At 55.4% G+C, this 13,693-nt stretch overlaps 7 protein-coding genes across 7 annotated transcripts; 3 read left to right on the top strand and 4 right to left on the bottom strand.

Moving 5' to 3' along the window:
- Window positions 1-121: 121 nt before the first annotated feature.
- Window positions 122-3,574, top strand: POSPLADRAFT_1045115 (hypothetical protein; the record flags this gene model as incomplete). The annotated part of the gene is made up of 5 exons (XM_024478683.1): window positions 122-140; window positions 894-1,121; window positions 1,151-1,252; window positions 1,302-2,855; window positions 2,985-3,574. 5 exons carry the CDS (start codon window positions 122-124, stop codon window positions 3,572-3,574), a joined length of 2,493 nt encoding a protein of 830 aa, XP_024340765.1.
- Window positions 3,575-3,683: 109 nt separating this feature from the next.
- POSPLADRAFT_1039245 (hypothetical protein) lies at window positions 3,684-4,411 on the bottom strand. Its single transcript, XM_024477512.1, has 2 exons — window positions 3,935-4,411; window positions 3,684-3,879 (listed from the first exon to the last, which is right to left on the bottom strand). The coding sequence occupies exons 1-2, from the start codon at window positions 4,398-4,400 to the stop codon at window positions 3,836-3,838; spliced, it is 510 nt and encodes a 169-aa protein (XP_024340764.1). The 5' UTR covers window positions 4,401-4,411; the 3' UTR covers window positions 3,684-3,835.
- Window positions 4,412-5,468: 1,057 nt separating this feature from the next.
- POSPLADRAFT_1137822 (hypothetical protein) lies at window positions 5,469-6,512 on the bottom strand (the record flags this gene model as incomplete). Its single annotated transcript, XM_024484837.1, has 5 exons — window positions 5,469-5,637; window positions 5,686-5,825; window positions 5,876-6,255; window positions 6,310-6,389; window positions 6,439-6,512. Coding segments are annotated over 5 exons (843 nt in total), but the record flags the coding sequence as incomplete, so codon positions are not given.
- Window positions 6,513-7,681: 1,169 nt separating this feature from the next.
- On the bottom strand, window positions 7,682-8,847 carry POSPLADRAFT_1138458 (hypothetical protein; the record flags this gene model as incomplete). The annotated part of the gene is made up of 4 exons (XM_024484910.1): window positions 7,682-7,739; window positions 7,829-7,948; window positions 8,008-8,792; window positions 8,815-8,847. 4 exons carry the CDS (start codon window positions 8,845-8,847, stop codon window positions 7,682-7,684), a joined length of 996 nt encoding a protein of 331 aa, XP_024340762.1.
- Window positions 8,848-9,152: 305 nt separating this feature from the next.
- Window positions 9,153-10,689, top strand: POSPLADRAFT_1045112 (hypothetical protein; the record flags this gene model as incomplete). The annotated part of the gene is made up of 5 exons (XM_024478682.1): window positions 9,153-9,617; window positions 9,682-9,742; window positions 9,797-9,826; window positions 9,880-10,095; window positions 10,136-10,689. The coding sequence occupies 5 exons, from the start codon at window positions 9,153-9,155 to the stop codon at window positions 10,687-10,689; spliced, it is 1,326 nt and encodes a 441-aa protein (XP_024340761.1).
- Window positions 10,690-10,940: 251 nt separating this feature from the next.
- POSPLADRAFT_1054599 (hypothetical protein) lies at window positions 10,941-11,232 on the bottom strand (the record flags this gene model as incomplete). Its single annotated transcript, XM_024480539.1, has 3 exons — window positions 10,941-10,993; window positions 11,059-11,081; window positions 11,135-11,232. The coding sequence occupies 3 exons, from the start codon at window positions 11,230-11,232 to the stop codon at window positions 10,941-10,943; spliced, it is 174 nt and encodes a 57-aa protein (XP_024340760.1).
- A 314-nt stretch (window positions 11,233-11,546) lies between these two features.
- POSPLADRAFT_1138710 (hypothetical protein) lies at window positions 11,547-13,330 on the top strand (the record flags this gene model as incomplete). Its single annotated transcript, XM_024484940.1, has 8 exons — window positions 11,547-11,631; window positions 11,695-11,792; window positions 11,856-12,006; window positions 12,066-12,359; window positions 12,413-12,577; window positions 12,637-12,898; window positions 12,980-13,235; window positions 13,289-13,330. 8 exons carry the CDS (start codon window positions 11,547-11,549, stop codon window positions 13,328-13,330), a joined length of 1,353 nt encoding a protein of 450 aa, XP_024340759.1.
- Between the last annotated feature and the right edge of the window lie 363 nt (window positions 13,331-13,693).

The raw sequence follows: 13,693 nt of genomic DNA, 5'->3' as shown, positions 1-13,693 counted from the left end.
TATGAAAGTGAGTTGAGGGGTACAGGTGAGGAGGATAGTCGTGTGTCAGAGTTGACCCGAGAAGTGGGCCTTATATATCAGACGATCCGCATCGTCTCACCCTCATCAAGATAGAGCTTCCATGCAGGAAGGTTTGACAGGCCTAGCGGAATCAGTAAGCAGAGGTACCGCTTACAATTTAGGCCGCCGTGTCAGTGAGACGTCATCGCACAGTTGTGCAGACGCCACGTACGCGTTAGACTCCCTATTAGTCTGCCTAGTAACTGTTGTCGCTTTCGAGACGTCAGGTTAGTCAGTATGACAAGGTATGTAAGCCAAGTGAGCGAGGCTGACGAAGCTCTACATATAGGGTGCGGGTGGGATTCTATGCAGCGAAGCAGGCGATTCGCTAATATCATCACCATCTTGTCAGCCAATGCGATGTAGAGCATCGCAAATGTTGTCAGAAGGTCAAGTTGCTAGTGCAACAGAGACATCTTCGAGATGCCGCATGGTGTTCTGTCGACACTATGGTGTGCGGCGGCCGAGACCGCTACACACATGTATAAATGTGATGTGGATTTCTGGCGCACGCGATGAAATCGATGATGGTGCAAGAAGGTGTACCACGTTCAAGATTTGTGCCAGCGCAGAGCTATTGTGGATTGCGACAACGACCCGGAGGCTACATGCGTCGCAATTGCCGGAGAATTATTGGCATCACGTGGGGCGTGTGCCTGCCTAAATTGGCATGCCTATTTGACTTCCCACAGCCGCTTCAGGGTGCGCGTCCCGACGATCACCAAAGACCACTCGGGCTGTCCTGCTTATTTTATTGTTACTATCTACCACGGTTGTACGAGGCCGGTCGAAGGGGCTATAGTGGTCTGACATGTCGGCCCGCAGGCTTGGAGCCAACCATGTCCTCCCAGAAAACCCGTCTTGGATTGAGTTTCCTCGGACAGACGGGGACATCTCCATGTTGCCCAGAAACACACAGAGAATAGTCGACAACGAGGGCAACGTGAACTTTATGCGTCCCGTCGATGACAACGAGAGTACAGCGATCAGCTGGCGAGTCGGAGTTGCAGCACAGATAGCTAAGAAATTGGCCTATCCTGGTAAGAGCCGCATGACTTGCAGTCCGCTAAAATCACCAACATCGATTTAGAGGGACAGAAATACGTCTTGAGATCGTTCCCGGACGGATACCAGCTGTTTGACCACAACAAAGGTCCTGCAACAGCCCCGAGGCACGACCCGTACCTCTGTGGTTCGTCTGCTACTTGATCCGCCTCTGTCTAATCTTGACCGGCTGGTAGGCTCAAAACTCGTGAATCGCTTCCGTTCAGTCAATGAGTTCATCCCGCACGCAATATGGCTCATGCAGGACGCCACTTCAGATCGTGCGAATTGCGAATGCAAGTACTGTGCCAAAAAGCCCCAGCGGCAGGTGACAGACGCACTTGACCTCCCAAGGCAGCGCGCATCTGGCATTCCTTCCGCAACGCCATCCAAGGGCCTCCGCCGGCTACGCGAACCACGTGTAGTCAAAAACAAGCCTTACGCAGCGGTGAGGCGGGTTCCGAAGCCTGTGAAGCAGTTGACGGGACCAGAGCAAGCCTTGGCACCGGAAAGAGATGCCGACATTCGTGCGGGGCTCGTAGGAGACGCCCCTCGCTGGTACAGAAGAGGCGAGCTCTTGTGGTGCGCACTAGATCCACCGATTCGGGGGCGTACTGAAGCGGATACAATATACTTCTGGCCGGGCATCGTGCATGATGTGGCGGTGAAGACGGAAGCTATTCCTCGAGTCGTGGAGGCTGGAGGTCAGTCCGCGAGTGGCAACATTGACATGACGGCCTTGTACGTGCAGGATACGGAAGAGAACTCTGCGGCAAAACCAGACGAATCGCATGAGCCATATCTACCGCAAGATAGCGATCAGAAGGTTCCTTGGACAGTCCGTCAGTGGAATGTCTATACTATGAAGCTTCTCGCGGTTACCCATGAGTATTTCGTTTCTGACTCCCAACTCCTCCCGTACCTGGCCCACGCGCCGTCAGAAGAACTCACTCGAACGGCCTTTGGTGAGCTAATGAATCTGCTGGACGAGACCCCCATACCGGAGATGGATAAAGATCTATCTAGAGTGTTCCCCTTTAATCCTGTCCATCAGGATGCGGATGGGACCTCCAGCACTCGACCCGGGCAGGATCGCTTCAGGCAGGCCGTGGCACCCTTTACACTCGCTGTGCAGATCGCGTCTAACCTCGCGCGCTTCTGGTGCCAGACGGACGAGTGGGAATGCAAATACACCATTTCGCCGGCCATCCCCCCCTCAAATTCCCAGGCTCCTGAACCTGCGCCTTCCTCCACTGACCAGCACTCACTGCACGCGCTGATCACTCAGTCCATGGCCAATAATGCCACTACTGACCTAAGTGCGCGTGCGAGTGCGCAAAATCTCTCACAAACGGTGACGCAGACACGTTTCCAGGGCCTCTGGTGGGGCGCAGAACGTATCTGGACCGACGAGCTCGTGCGGCTCAAGCTAGCTCGGTGCCAGTTTGCTCCAGAGGGGACCGACGTTATCTTGCCTCCGTCTGGCCCTTCAAAGTCTACGCTTGCCTTCGCTGAGGCCGCTGGGGCCAAGGGCGAAATAGATCCGCGGATGATGGGCGCGGGGGAGAAGGGGTTGTTCTTGCGGCTGGAGGGCGTCTTCGCTGTGGAAGTGACGAAGGAGGACGGGACCATCAGCAAAGAGTGCCGGGCGAGCGGGACGCTGTACGAACTCGCTGATGAAGCGCTGGAGGACGAGAACATGAGTGGTGTCCACGCGACGGGCCCCGAGTCAGTAAGCCAAGTGGGAAACGGTAAGGGAAAGGAGCGAGCGCACAATATCGGACAGCCAGAATCCGCGTCCCAACCGACGTCTCCGTACCGTCCAACTCAGGGCAGTGCGAGCGGGTTGGACTTCCCAAGCCCATCCCAAGGCTCGACAGGTCCGTCGTTCATGCCAGGACCCTCACCCCTCAAACCTCCGCCGCTGCCGAACCCAGACCCGACAGTGCCCCTAGAGGAGACTGCTGCTGCCGCAATTTCGCAGACAGTCCCTCTAAGCGGGCGGCCCAAGAAACGTACGGTGGGAGGGCAACTGTCACACCCAGTCCTCTCGACGTTCTACCCGCTGCCGGAGCCGCCGAGGGGCTACAAGTTCCGCGCCATACACCCATCAGGTCACGAAGTTGTTTTGTCTCTCTCGTTGATCAGCGGAAGATACTACCCGCAATTGCTTGCTCACCCTCTTATGGTCCCGACGGTGCAGAAAGCTTTCCATCTGCCACCAGAGCAGGGAGGGCTGTTCGAGCATCGACATCTGTGGGCGATGGAAGGGCTGCTGCCGGGTGTACACCAATCTATGGAGCCTGCGGCATGGAAGGGCAGTCGCTTTATCATGTTCAAGGACGCTGATGCACAAGCGAGGGCGCAATTTCACCAATTGTGGGCGAATTGCAAGCGGGAGCGAGAGCAGGGTGTCGTTGTACCCGTCCAGCCACACGAAATTATTGACGTCGATATGCTGCCGTCTTGACCTACACTAGTCGTGAGTTCGGTAATTTATGCTGTTGAGTTACCGCGAAATGCATTAATTGCCATGCATGCGGTCATATGTGAATATAATGCGGCGTGGATTATGAAAGTGCGTACAATGGAATATATGCATGTAGTGAGGACGGCATGAAGGAGCGTAGCCGATGGACATATAAAGACGATTATACTAAACGAGAATGCGATAGAATGCGTCCTCCTATTGTCACCCTGACTCCTAGAGCTTCACAACGCTGAGATTGTACTATGTCTGCCGACTCATCACGTACAAGTGCAAGTCTTGCCATCCTGTGAGTGTCAGCGTTAGCACTTACCTTGAACGCAGACGATAAAAATGACGCACCTCCACCTACGCGACACATCACCTTCTTTGTCACACCCTTCGCTGCAGGCCGCGCGAGCGTTGTCAACTTACACGCCACCACTTTCCTTGCCAACGGGCCCGCGAATGCGTACTGTGCGCGAATCTCTTCTCCCTCCTTAGGCGCGCCTCGAAGAGGCGGGTCGATACGTTCGATGAGTAAACAATGTGGGAGAGAATTTGCAATTCGCGCGATCTCGACATCGAGAGGATCGCGTGGATTAGGCGGGCCATACTCATGCAAAGGTTTCCCGCCTTCGTTTGGGGTCGCTGCTCCTGCGCGGCTCGGGGGGCGCGAACCGGTCCCCGGTGTGCGGGGGCTCGCCCCGTTATCTCGGAAGCTGGAAGGCGGAAGACCATTTCGAATAACCGACGGTCGCGGTGTCGAGCGCATAGCCGCGAGTATATCAGGCGTGCGTGCGCCATTTGCATATCCTCGAAACGACATTGAGCTATCGGGACGGTAGTCCGACATTGCTGACGACGGCCGTGACGCCGCTGATACCTGAACGCTTGGGATAGGAATCATGGAGCGACTCGGGGGACGTGCCGGACTGAGGTCACCGCCTGGCGTGTGCGAACGCATGTTAGGAGAAAGCGCACGGTGTTCGAGCCCATCGGGACCAAAACTGGTATCTGAAGGTGACGTAGACATGGAGCGAAAATGCGACCTCGACGGCATGGGGATATGGCTGGGTGTCTTTGGGCGCGTGCGCGGGAAGCCTGACAGACCTGGCGTTTGCGACCGTGAGGGAGGGCGGTAGGATACAGGCAGGCTGGGGGTTTGTGCCTGCGATCGCGAGGGTGGGCGAAACATTGAGAAGGGGGTACTCGAGGACTGCGCGGTGGACACAGAGGACGTGACGGGCGACCACGGGCGCGACGACGCCATGGAGCTACGCGAGGCGCTGCGATAGTATAGTGGGTATAGAGGGGGCATCGGGGGCACGTCCTCCGAGCTCCGAAACGTGCTGGAGACGGACGGACGACGCGGCGATGATTTGAGCGTCGCCATCCGCTCGTCTTCCTCGACTTTCGTGGAGCTATTCCATGCTGGCCTATTGCTCCTCAGTGTCGAGTTCGCCTGCGCAGACGCCTCCAGCCGCTCGAGTTTCTTAGAGGAAGGGGATGACTCCGGTGTGAGACTATGCGTGTGTTTGTGCGATGGTGTAAAAGGGGTCGGCGGCTGGCTTCCCATGAAGTTGAGCATCGACGATCGATGCCGCAGTGTCCGCGCGGGTTCCGAGGACGGCATGCGTGATGAGGTCTTGAGCGCCACAACCGGCGTTGTCGGGGCTGGCGACTTCGTGGAGCGCGTCAGTTTCCGCGCGAGCTTGCGAAACGGTGAGATGGACCGCGACAATGTGTTCGTGCTCGGGGAGCGTTCTTTCATGGGTGACGGTCCGATGGACGGCGACGTGAGTAAGCCATTCTTCGTTCTCGACTTTGACTTCGACGTCGTGCCGGATGTGCTAGATCCTGCTTCGCTCAACGCATCTCCGCCCATGTATATCCGATGCACAGCCTCCATTTCGCTGTCTGTCCGCGCAATCCGCTCTTTGAGGTTCCGCCAGCGTTGCGTCGACTCCGCATGCCTCCGCAGACACTCGCCATTCTTCGTGACACGGTCCTGGACACCCTTGTCAATGATTGATAGAACCTTGGTTGTTGCTGGCATATAATGTCTGTGCATGCATTAGCCCAGAATATCGGGATGTATGCGGGATGCGCACTTCTTCTTCGCTTCATACGACTCCTGGAGAGAGTTGAACATGTCTTGGTTCATAGGTGATTTGTCGGAACGGATGGATGACGAGGACGAACGTGATATCGCGTCCTCCAGACCTTGCCTCTGAACTTGCCATATGAAGTCCTACGAGCAACTTAATGCCTTGGGGCACTCACAGGACGGCATCGACTCACCTGACATCGGTTGACTGCCTTCTCCAAACTCGACATCATTCCGTCCGCCTGGTCTGTCACCGTCCTGAAAACCGTCAACCACTTGTCCTCCTTCAACTCCTCCCGTAGCACTTGTATCTCCTTCTGCAACGCGTCCCATTCCCCTACCATCGCCGCATGCTTGCGCAAGATCACCGCCTCCTCGGTTGGCGCAGCCTCCCGAATTGTAGGCGTCTTTTCAGAACGCTCAAAAAGCGGCTCAAGTGACTTGTTGATTGACTTGATACCAGTCGTCACGGTCTCGAGGCGTTCGTCAAGGCTGGAGAGGGACTGGTCGATGACACCAGTCGTATTGGAGGGCTCGGTAGCCGACTGTGACTTATGCCGCAACTCTTGGATCTCTGATGAAGCAGCATGGTCAGAGCATGCTTGCCAGGGCCACGAAGGTTACGTACCGAATATGCGCGTCTGGATGTCCGAGATATTATAGGATAGTTCGGTCATTCGCGACGAGATAGCTAGAAGTTGTAGATCCCTGCTCATATTGTCAGCATATATGATCTTCATGATGCGCGACGGCGTACTCATGGCTCCTTCCTTTCCCTTTCCACTTGAACATCGGTCGATTGGCAGTAATAGTGACATTTTCTGCACGCATTGGTCAATTCCACACAGAACACAACTGCAGGAGAAGCATACCATCATCTTCATAATTAGACGAGCTGCTGGAACTGGAAGACGAGGCAGGACTGTGGTGAGAGGAGGAGGGCGAAGGCGAGGGCAAGGGCGAAATGTCGTTGAGACTAGTCGGGGAGCGCACTGAGTGTACACTAGAAGTGCTTGAGGAGATGCTGAGAGAAATCATGAGAACGAACGAGACTTCGACAGCAGAAACGAATGCTGGGTATCAGGACGAGAGGGAGGAAATTCACGGGTGTTGGCTCAGAGGATCCGCCGAGTCCGGGTCGCTGCTGAGGAGGAAGGGTATATGCAACGCAGGTGAGACACACGACGGATCCCCCGCCGCGACGGTCAGGCTCAACGATGAGACTGCGGCGGAGCGAATTATGGCCGAATGAAACAATGGTGGCGGAACAAGTTGAGTCGAAAAGGGGATCACAATTGTCGAAAGCAACTTGTAGCAAGTTCTCGCGCTCAATCCGGTCACGCTGATATTCCTTCCGGCCACACGGTCGCTCTCAGTTGCATACACGCTGCTGTGCATACGTCAGGGTAACCATCCATATCTATCAACAAACACACTGCAAGGGTCTAGGGCCATCGGATACAACTATGCTCGCTACGCGTACGACTTCACCTTCGAGAACCAGAACGAACGCTCGTGCTTCAACGGCACAGGCGTCGCCTCGCCGCTTTCGATCTCAACGCTATCATAGGCACGAAAGTCTAGCTTGTTCCATCGCCCCAAGGGGCGCGAACGCAGGTCTAGTGTCATCTTGAATGCGTACTTCATCTGCGACCCTGCCGTGGGGTCGAGTAAGGACGTAATATGCACCGTGTTGTCCACCAGCTCCCAGTTGCCAATGAAGAAGCCCTAGCAAAACGAAATATCTGCGGCTGAAGAGGCCGATGATCCGTAAATACTCACCTTCATGCGCAGTGTCGGTTTGAGGACAGGAATGACTTGTTGGGGAGACATTCCTTCGTTTGCGAGAAGAGACAACACTCGCCCATTTGGATAGAACCGCCTATCTCGGCGGTTCAGCCCAACTTATGCACATTGCAACGGAATCTCACTCACAGGTAACGGTGATACGTGATCAAGTGGCTGATCTGTGTAACACAGATGATCAGTTGCAGTCGTTCCTAAGTTGTAGCTTGCGCACTCACATTTACCCATGCATTCTCGCTCAACCCTGCCCGTCTGCCCCCAGTATCAGTACGATAATAGCATGCGAGATAAGCAGTTGTGCATACATGTAGTGACAAACTGCGATGTACACGCCATCTAACCTGATCCGAGGGTGCTCGATGTATAGCCGCCTGAAGTCTGCTGTATAGTAGTGCAGCAGAGAGTTCAGGTCTTGGTCGATAGGTATTTGTGGTGGTTTGTATATGGCCCGGACAAAGCCTCTGTAATTGAGCCACTATCATTAGCTAGACAAGCACGGAGCAGTGTCTCTATATCGTACCTCCAGATCTCTTTGTCTAAAGTGACTACGCGCGCTTTGCGATTTACCATTGCAAATCGCTCCAGCGTAGTGGTATCGAGGCAACGCAATACGAGCACGAGCAGCTCGTCTGGCAGCTTCTGCAGCGGTACGGATGCTCGCTCATCCTCTGGTTCAAATACAAGGGGCCGAGGCCAACTCGCAAGTTGACTGGCCAACGTCCATATTGTGCCACTGTTGCCCTTTTGTGTATCAGGGATGACCACCGAGTGCATGTCCAACGCCTTCACGGCTTGAGTGATCTCGTCGACTTCACTTGCGCTTGTTGTGGAAGCTCGACCTTGCGCCTGTGTGGGCACACCGCTGGGGCCCGCGGTGTGTTGCAGCTGCACCTCGAGCTTGTTGTACGCGCGGTCGACATTTGAGTCTAGTCGAAATGCAGTACGGTAGAGCTCGAGCGCTTCGTCCAATCTGCTCTGCTGCTCGCATTGTATGGCACGTCGGTACACCTCGACCGCCCTGCTAAGCGTCTTGCCGTATGGCGCAAGAGACAGATCTGTCGCAGGCCTCGCAGACGATGTCGAGGACAAGACAAGATCAGGCGAAACTGGGGTAACGAGAGAGCGACTGAATGCAGGAGATGCAGGGTGCTGAATGTCTTCTGCGGCGGCTGGGCTTGACTCGAGTCGAGAAGTACCCGACACATGACTATCCGCAGAGGACTTGGAAAGACCCCTTTTCTTGCGCACTTCTTCCCTCCATTCCTCTCTGAATCTGGCGAGCTCGTCTGAGTCGAGCGCCGCCACCTGCGAAGACGATAGCATGAACCCGGACGGTGGCAAGGGAGATAATGAAGTCCATTCCGCTGCGTCAGCAATGTCTGAGAGCACGCATTACGTAATGCACGATCGGCTGATCGAGGGATCGCAGATCGGACAGGCTCTGTGGGGTTAAGACAAGACATAGGATATCTCCAAATATGGACTTGCTGTTCCAGAAAAGGACCCAATAATTAATTGCCTGTGTGTCCTCAGCAGCCTGTGCCTGATCCCCAGGTCATCTCCACGTACGTCCTCACAATCGCAGGCGCACTTACCGCTTCGTCCCGTGTCTTCATCGCCGCGAGCCTAGGTTGTTTGACTTGCTTAAGTCTCTGTGACTTGCTTATGGAGAGCAACAAAGACGAGGCCCTCAAATGCCTCACCATCGCGCAAAACCGGCGAAACACAGGTGACCTCGCTGCGGCGCGCCGCTTCTGCCAGAAGTCTCTTGCGCTGTTCTCAACTTCAGAAGCGGAGCGGCTGCTCGAGCTCATTGAGTCAGAGGCGGCGTCCGACTCTGCACAGGCATCATCTTCCGGCTCCTCGAGCGCCGGCGCAAGCGCGTCCGCATCTGCGGCAGAGACCCACCCGTCCTCGTCGGGTGCGCGACAGCGCCATACCGCCTCGACGTCAGGGGGAGGCGAGAAGGCCAATGGCAATGCCACGGGCGCCCAGAAGAAGCGGGACTATACCCCCGAGCAGGCAGCGGTAGTGAAGCGGGTGCGGTCGTGCAAGGTAACGGAGTACTATGAGATCTTGTCGGTGAAGAAGGACTGCGAGGAGGCTGAGATCAAAAAGGCGTATCGTAAGGTGCGTTGAGCAACTGCGTTCCCTTGTTCTTGTACTGATAGGCCGTGCTGTCCGTTCGCGACAGCTCGCACTGTCATTACATCCTGATAAGAATGGCGCGCCGGGAGCGGACGAAGCGTTCAAATGTGCGTTGATATTGCATGGGCACCAGAGGCCTCACTAACGCATGCTCCATACAGTGGTTTCGAAAGCATTCCAAGTCCTTTCAGGTAAGCTCTCATCTCGTTTAATGTGCGCAATGAGCTGGATCAGCCCGCATTAGATTCGCAAAAACGGGCTGCCTACGATCGCCATGGTTCAGATCCAGAGTCACGTTTCAGCGGTATGTCGTCGTCAGCAGGGCGCGGTCCGCCAGGGTTCTCACCCGCCACTTTCGGCGGGGGTGGTGGGTTCGAGGGAGAGCTCAGCCCTGAAGATCTCTTCAACATGTTCTTTGGCGGTGGCATGGGCGGGACCGGGTTTGGTGGTGGTGGTCCTAGTAAGTGTCATTCCATCCTATTGCAGCCAAGTGGACTCAGCATCTCCAGTGTTCTCTGCATCTTTTGGTCCTGGCGGCTTCCGCACGACCCGTGTACGCACAAATATGCAGCAAGAACGGCCACAGAACGCAGAGCCGCGCTCAATGTTCCTCCAACTCTTGCCCCTCTTCCTCCTCTTTGCATTCTCCTTCATCAACGTCCTACCCAGCCTCTTCGCTTCCACGCCAACCCCCGACCCACGATTCTCATTCTCACCATCAGTGCGTTACAATGTCGAACGCCAGACAGGCAGCCTCGGCGTCAAATACCATGTCAACAGCGCTGAATTCTCCGGACATCCCATCGCTGCAGAGCTCGCACGTAACGGGAACAACCCGGGGCCTGAGCTTAGCCGGTTTGAGAAGACAGTTGAGAAGCTCTTCACGCAGGACCTCTACACTCAATGCCAGCGCGGCATGGAGCAGAAGGAGCGGTTGCGGGACCAAGAGGTGGGTCTCTTTGGCATTGGGACCGACTGGGAGAAGGTGAAGCGGATTGAGGCGCAGCCGGTGGAGAGCTGTGTGCAGTTGAGGAAGATGGGGCTCATAAAGTAGGCTATCCCTTGTATCTTCTGCTTGGACTGCGTAGACTGTGGACTTGTAGGATAGTTCAGTTTCGCGCAGATCCACCATCTAATGCGACCCTGCATGTTACTTATTATTCACACTATGTCATCGCCGTGTACGGACGGAAGCACGCCGTTGAATAGAGTCGGATGAGGTCACCACTGATTACAACAGTTTGCGAAGGGAAAAGGGACAACTGCGATATTTCTAGACAGGTCACGACATGACGCGCTCTGCATCTATTGCTGCTTGGCCCTCTCGAGCTTGAGGTAGAACTCCTCCTGCTTCTGGACTATTTGCAAGAAGGCGGTCAGATTAGATCACGGAGTGCGCCATGGGCCGCTGCTGTGTGCTCACCGTGCTTGAGGTGCACGCCATACCTGCAGGAGCGGGTGAGGCGCGAACGTGACGCGGAAAGGGCGTGACCACATACCAGAACGCGTAGCCCGCGCTGATGCCCATGCCGAGAGAGACACTGAGGTCGAGCCAAAAGCGCTTCCTGAGCTTGCCAGTAATAGGAGCGATGGGCATGGTTTGGGGTGAGAGCGGGGGCGATGAGGTGGATGGGGTGCAAGATGCAGCAGGGAGAAGTCGGAGGAGGAGGCAGAGTCTGGAGGGCGATGAGCCACTGGCCAAACAGGGGACAACACTGCCTCGAGTGCCCCAGGTCGTCGATCGACTGACGGTGCGGTTCCCCGGCCTCAACTCCCTCTGCCAGTCCGCACAAAACGCGCCACACCCTGTCTGCACCACCACCACGACCTCTCCACACCGCCGCCGCCGTCCTCACTGCCCCTGCCAGCACCCCCCCGCAGCACGCACACGCAGCACCTTAGAATCGCACCATGGAACAAGACGCGTCGAGCTCAGGCGGATGGCGCTTTGCCCAGTGTTTCGGTGACAAGGGCGACGTCGAGGACATCACAGAAGGTCGGTCCATCCCCCCGCATCCAGCATCAGATGCCTTATCGTCCCCGCCACCACACTCCACAGCGGACATCATCTCGACCGTCGAGTTTGATTCTACAGGCAACTATCTTGCAACAGGAGACAAAGGCGGGCGCGTCGTCTTGTTCGAGCGCAATGAGATGGTGCGTGCAACGTCCTTCGGACGCCCGGCGTCCGCGATCTCACGACGTGTCACACCATAATAGAAAAAGGGATGCGAATACAAGTTCTACACCGAGTTCCAGTCACACGAACCCGAGTTCGACTACCTCAAGTCGCTCGAGATTGAGGAGAAGATCAACAAGATCAAGTGGTGCAGACGGCAGAACGCTGCGCACTTCCTGCTGTCCACTAATGGTACGCGCGTCCACGAGTACAGCCCCGTCCGTATATTCAACGGAACATGCGTGGTGCAGATAAAACGATCAAGCTATGGAAAGTATTCGAGAAATCGCTGCGTGTCGTCTCCGAGTCCAACCTGCACGATGGACAACGACCACTCGCACCACCGATGCATGCACAAGACCTTAAGCTGCCTCGCATGACTCAGCAGGACAACATCATCGCGGCAGTGCCGCGGAAGGTGTACTCGAATGCGCACGCATACCACATACACTCCATTTCTGTGAACTCGGACCAAGAGACGTACATATCTGCCGATGACTTGCGGGTCAACCTCTGGAACCTCAATATCAGCGACAGGAGCTTTAGTACGTATCATCACTTACGTGGCCTCCGAGATCGGGTATTGATAAGCCCATAGACATTGTCGACATCAAGCCCGTCAATATGGAGGAGCTCACAGAGGTTATCACAGCCGCAGAATTTCATCCGACACAATGTAACCTCTTCATGTACTCGAGCTCGAAGAGCAACATCAAGCTTGCAGACATGCGCGACTCAGCATTGTGCGATCGACATGCAAAGAGTAAGTATCTCAACCTCGTCTAAGGGATGCACAGCCTCATCTCTGTGTATTCTACTCAGTGTTCGAGGAGGAGGAAGACCCATCAAATCGGTCGTTCTTTTCTGAGATCATCTCTTCCATTTCGGACGTGAAGTTCAGCCGTGACGGTCGATATATTCTGTCGCGCGACTACCTCTCCCTCAAGATCTGGGACGTCAACATGGAATCACGACCCGTCAAGACCATTTCGATCCACGACCACCTCCGGGGGAAACTCTGTGACCTCTACGAGAACGACTGCATCTTTGACAAGTTCGAGTGCACGTGGGGCGGTGACGACAAGTACGTCTTCTGAGAACTCCCGTCTCGTCATCCTTCCCCAAATCAAGTGACTGACTTCACTTTGGTTCCGTGCTTATATAGGCACGTCCTTACTGGCTCGTACCACAACTTCTTCCGGATATACGACGTTGACACCCTCAATGACGTCGTACTGCAAGCCGACAAATCGGCATTTAAGGCGAAGAAGATTGGGGCACCCCTGCCAGGGAACAACAAGGCGAGCGTTAAGAACGGCGCTCGGCCCGGCGGGTTGAGGGAGGCCATGGCGCAGGACACGCTCGACTTTAACAAGAAGATTCTCCACGCGAGCTGGCATCCTAGAGAGAATACCATTGCTGTAAGCTCTCGACGTCAATTGTTTTCTTTTGTTTGCTGACTCTTTGTCCACAGATTGCTGCGACGAACAATCTTTTCTTGTACAGCGCCGCATAAATGCGGTGCTGTACGCATACCCATGATTACGTCCACGATGCGCCATGCTCACCATGTCCCCCATCCGAATCTCCCGCCATTAACTCATGTCCTTACGTCACCGCATATCGTACAGCTGTCGAGCGCCGGCAGAGCCGTGAATGACGCACGAGATACCGAGACCTTTCCCCAGTTCACCAGACGGACAATTTCCATTCCAATCCTCCTTCTGTCCCTCCCTCCCTCTCACGCCGCCAGAACGTCTACGAAGTACGAACTACACAACACGCCGCATACTGCTGTCGTTTCTGTTTTCCCCGCCCGCGCACGCTAATTGTCTGGCTTGGACCAGCTTCGCACCGTATATATATCCCGCGCGCCCTC

This window comes from Postia placenta, assembly GCF_002117355.1.
Source record: "Postia placenta MAD-698-R-SB12 unplaced genomic scaffold POSPLAscaffold_4, whole genome shotgun sequence".
Lineage (NCBI taxonomy): Eukaryota > Fungi > Basidiomycota > Agaricomycetes > Polyporales > Adustoporiaceae > Rhodonia > Rhodonia placenta.
This window is presented reverse-complemented; position numbering and strand designations above follow the sequence as displayed.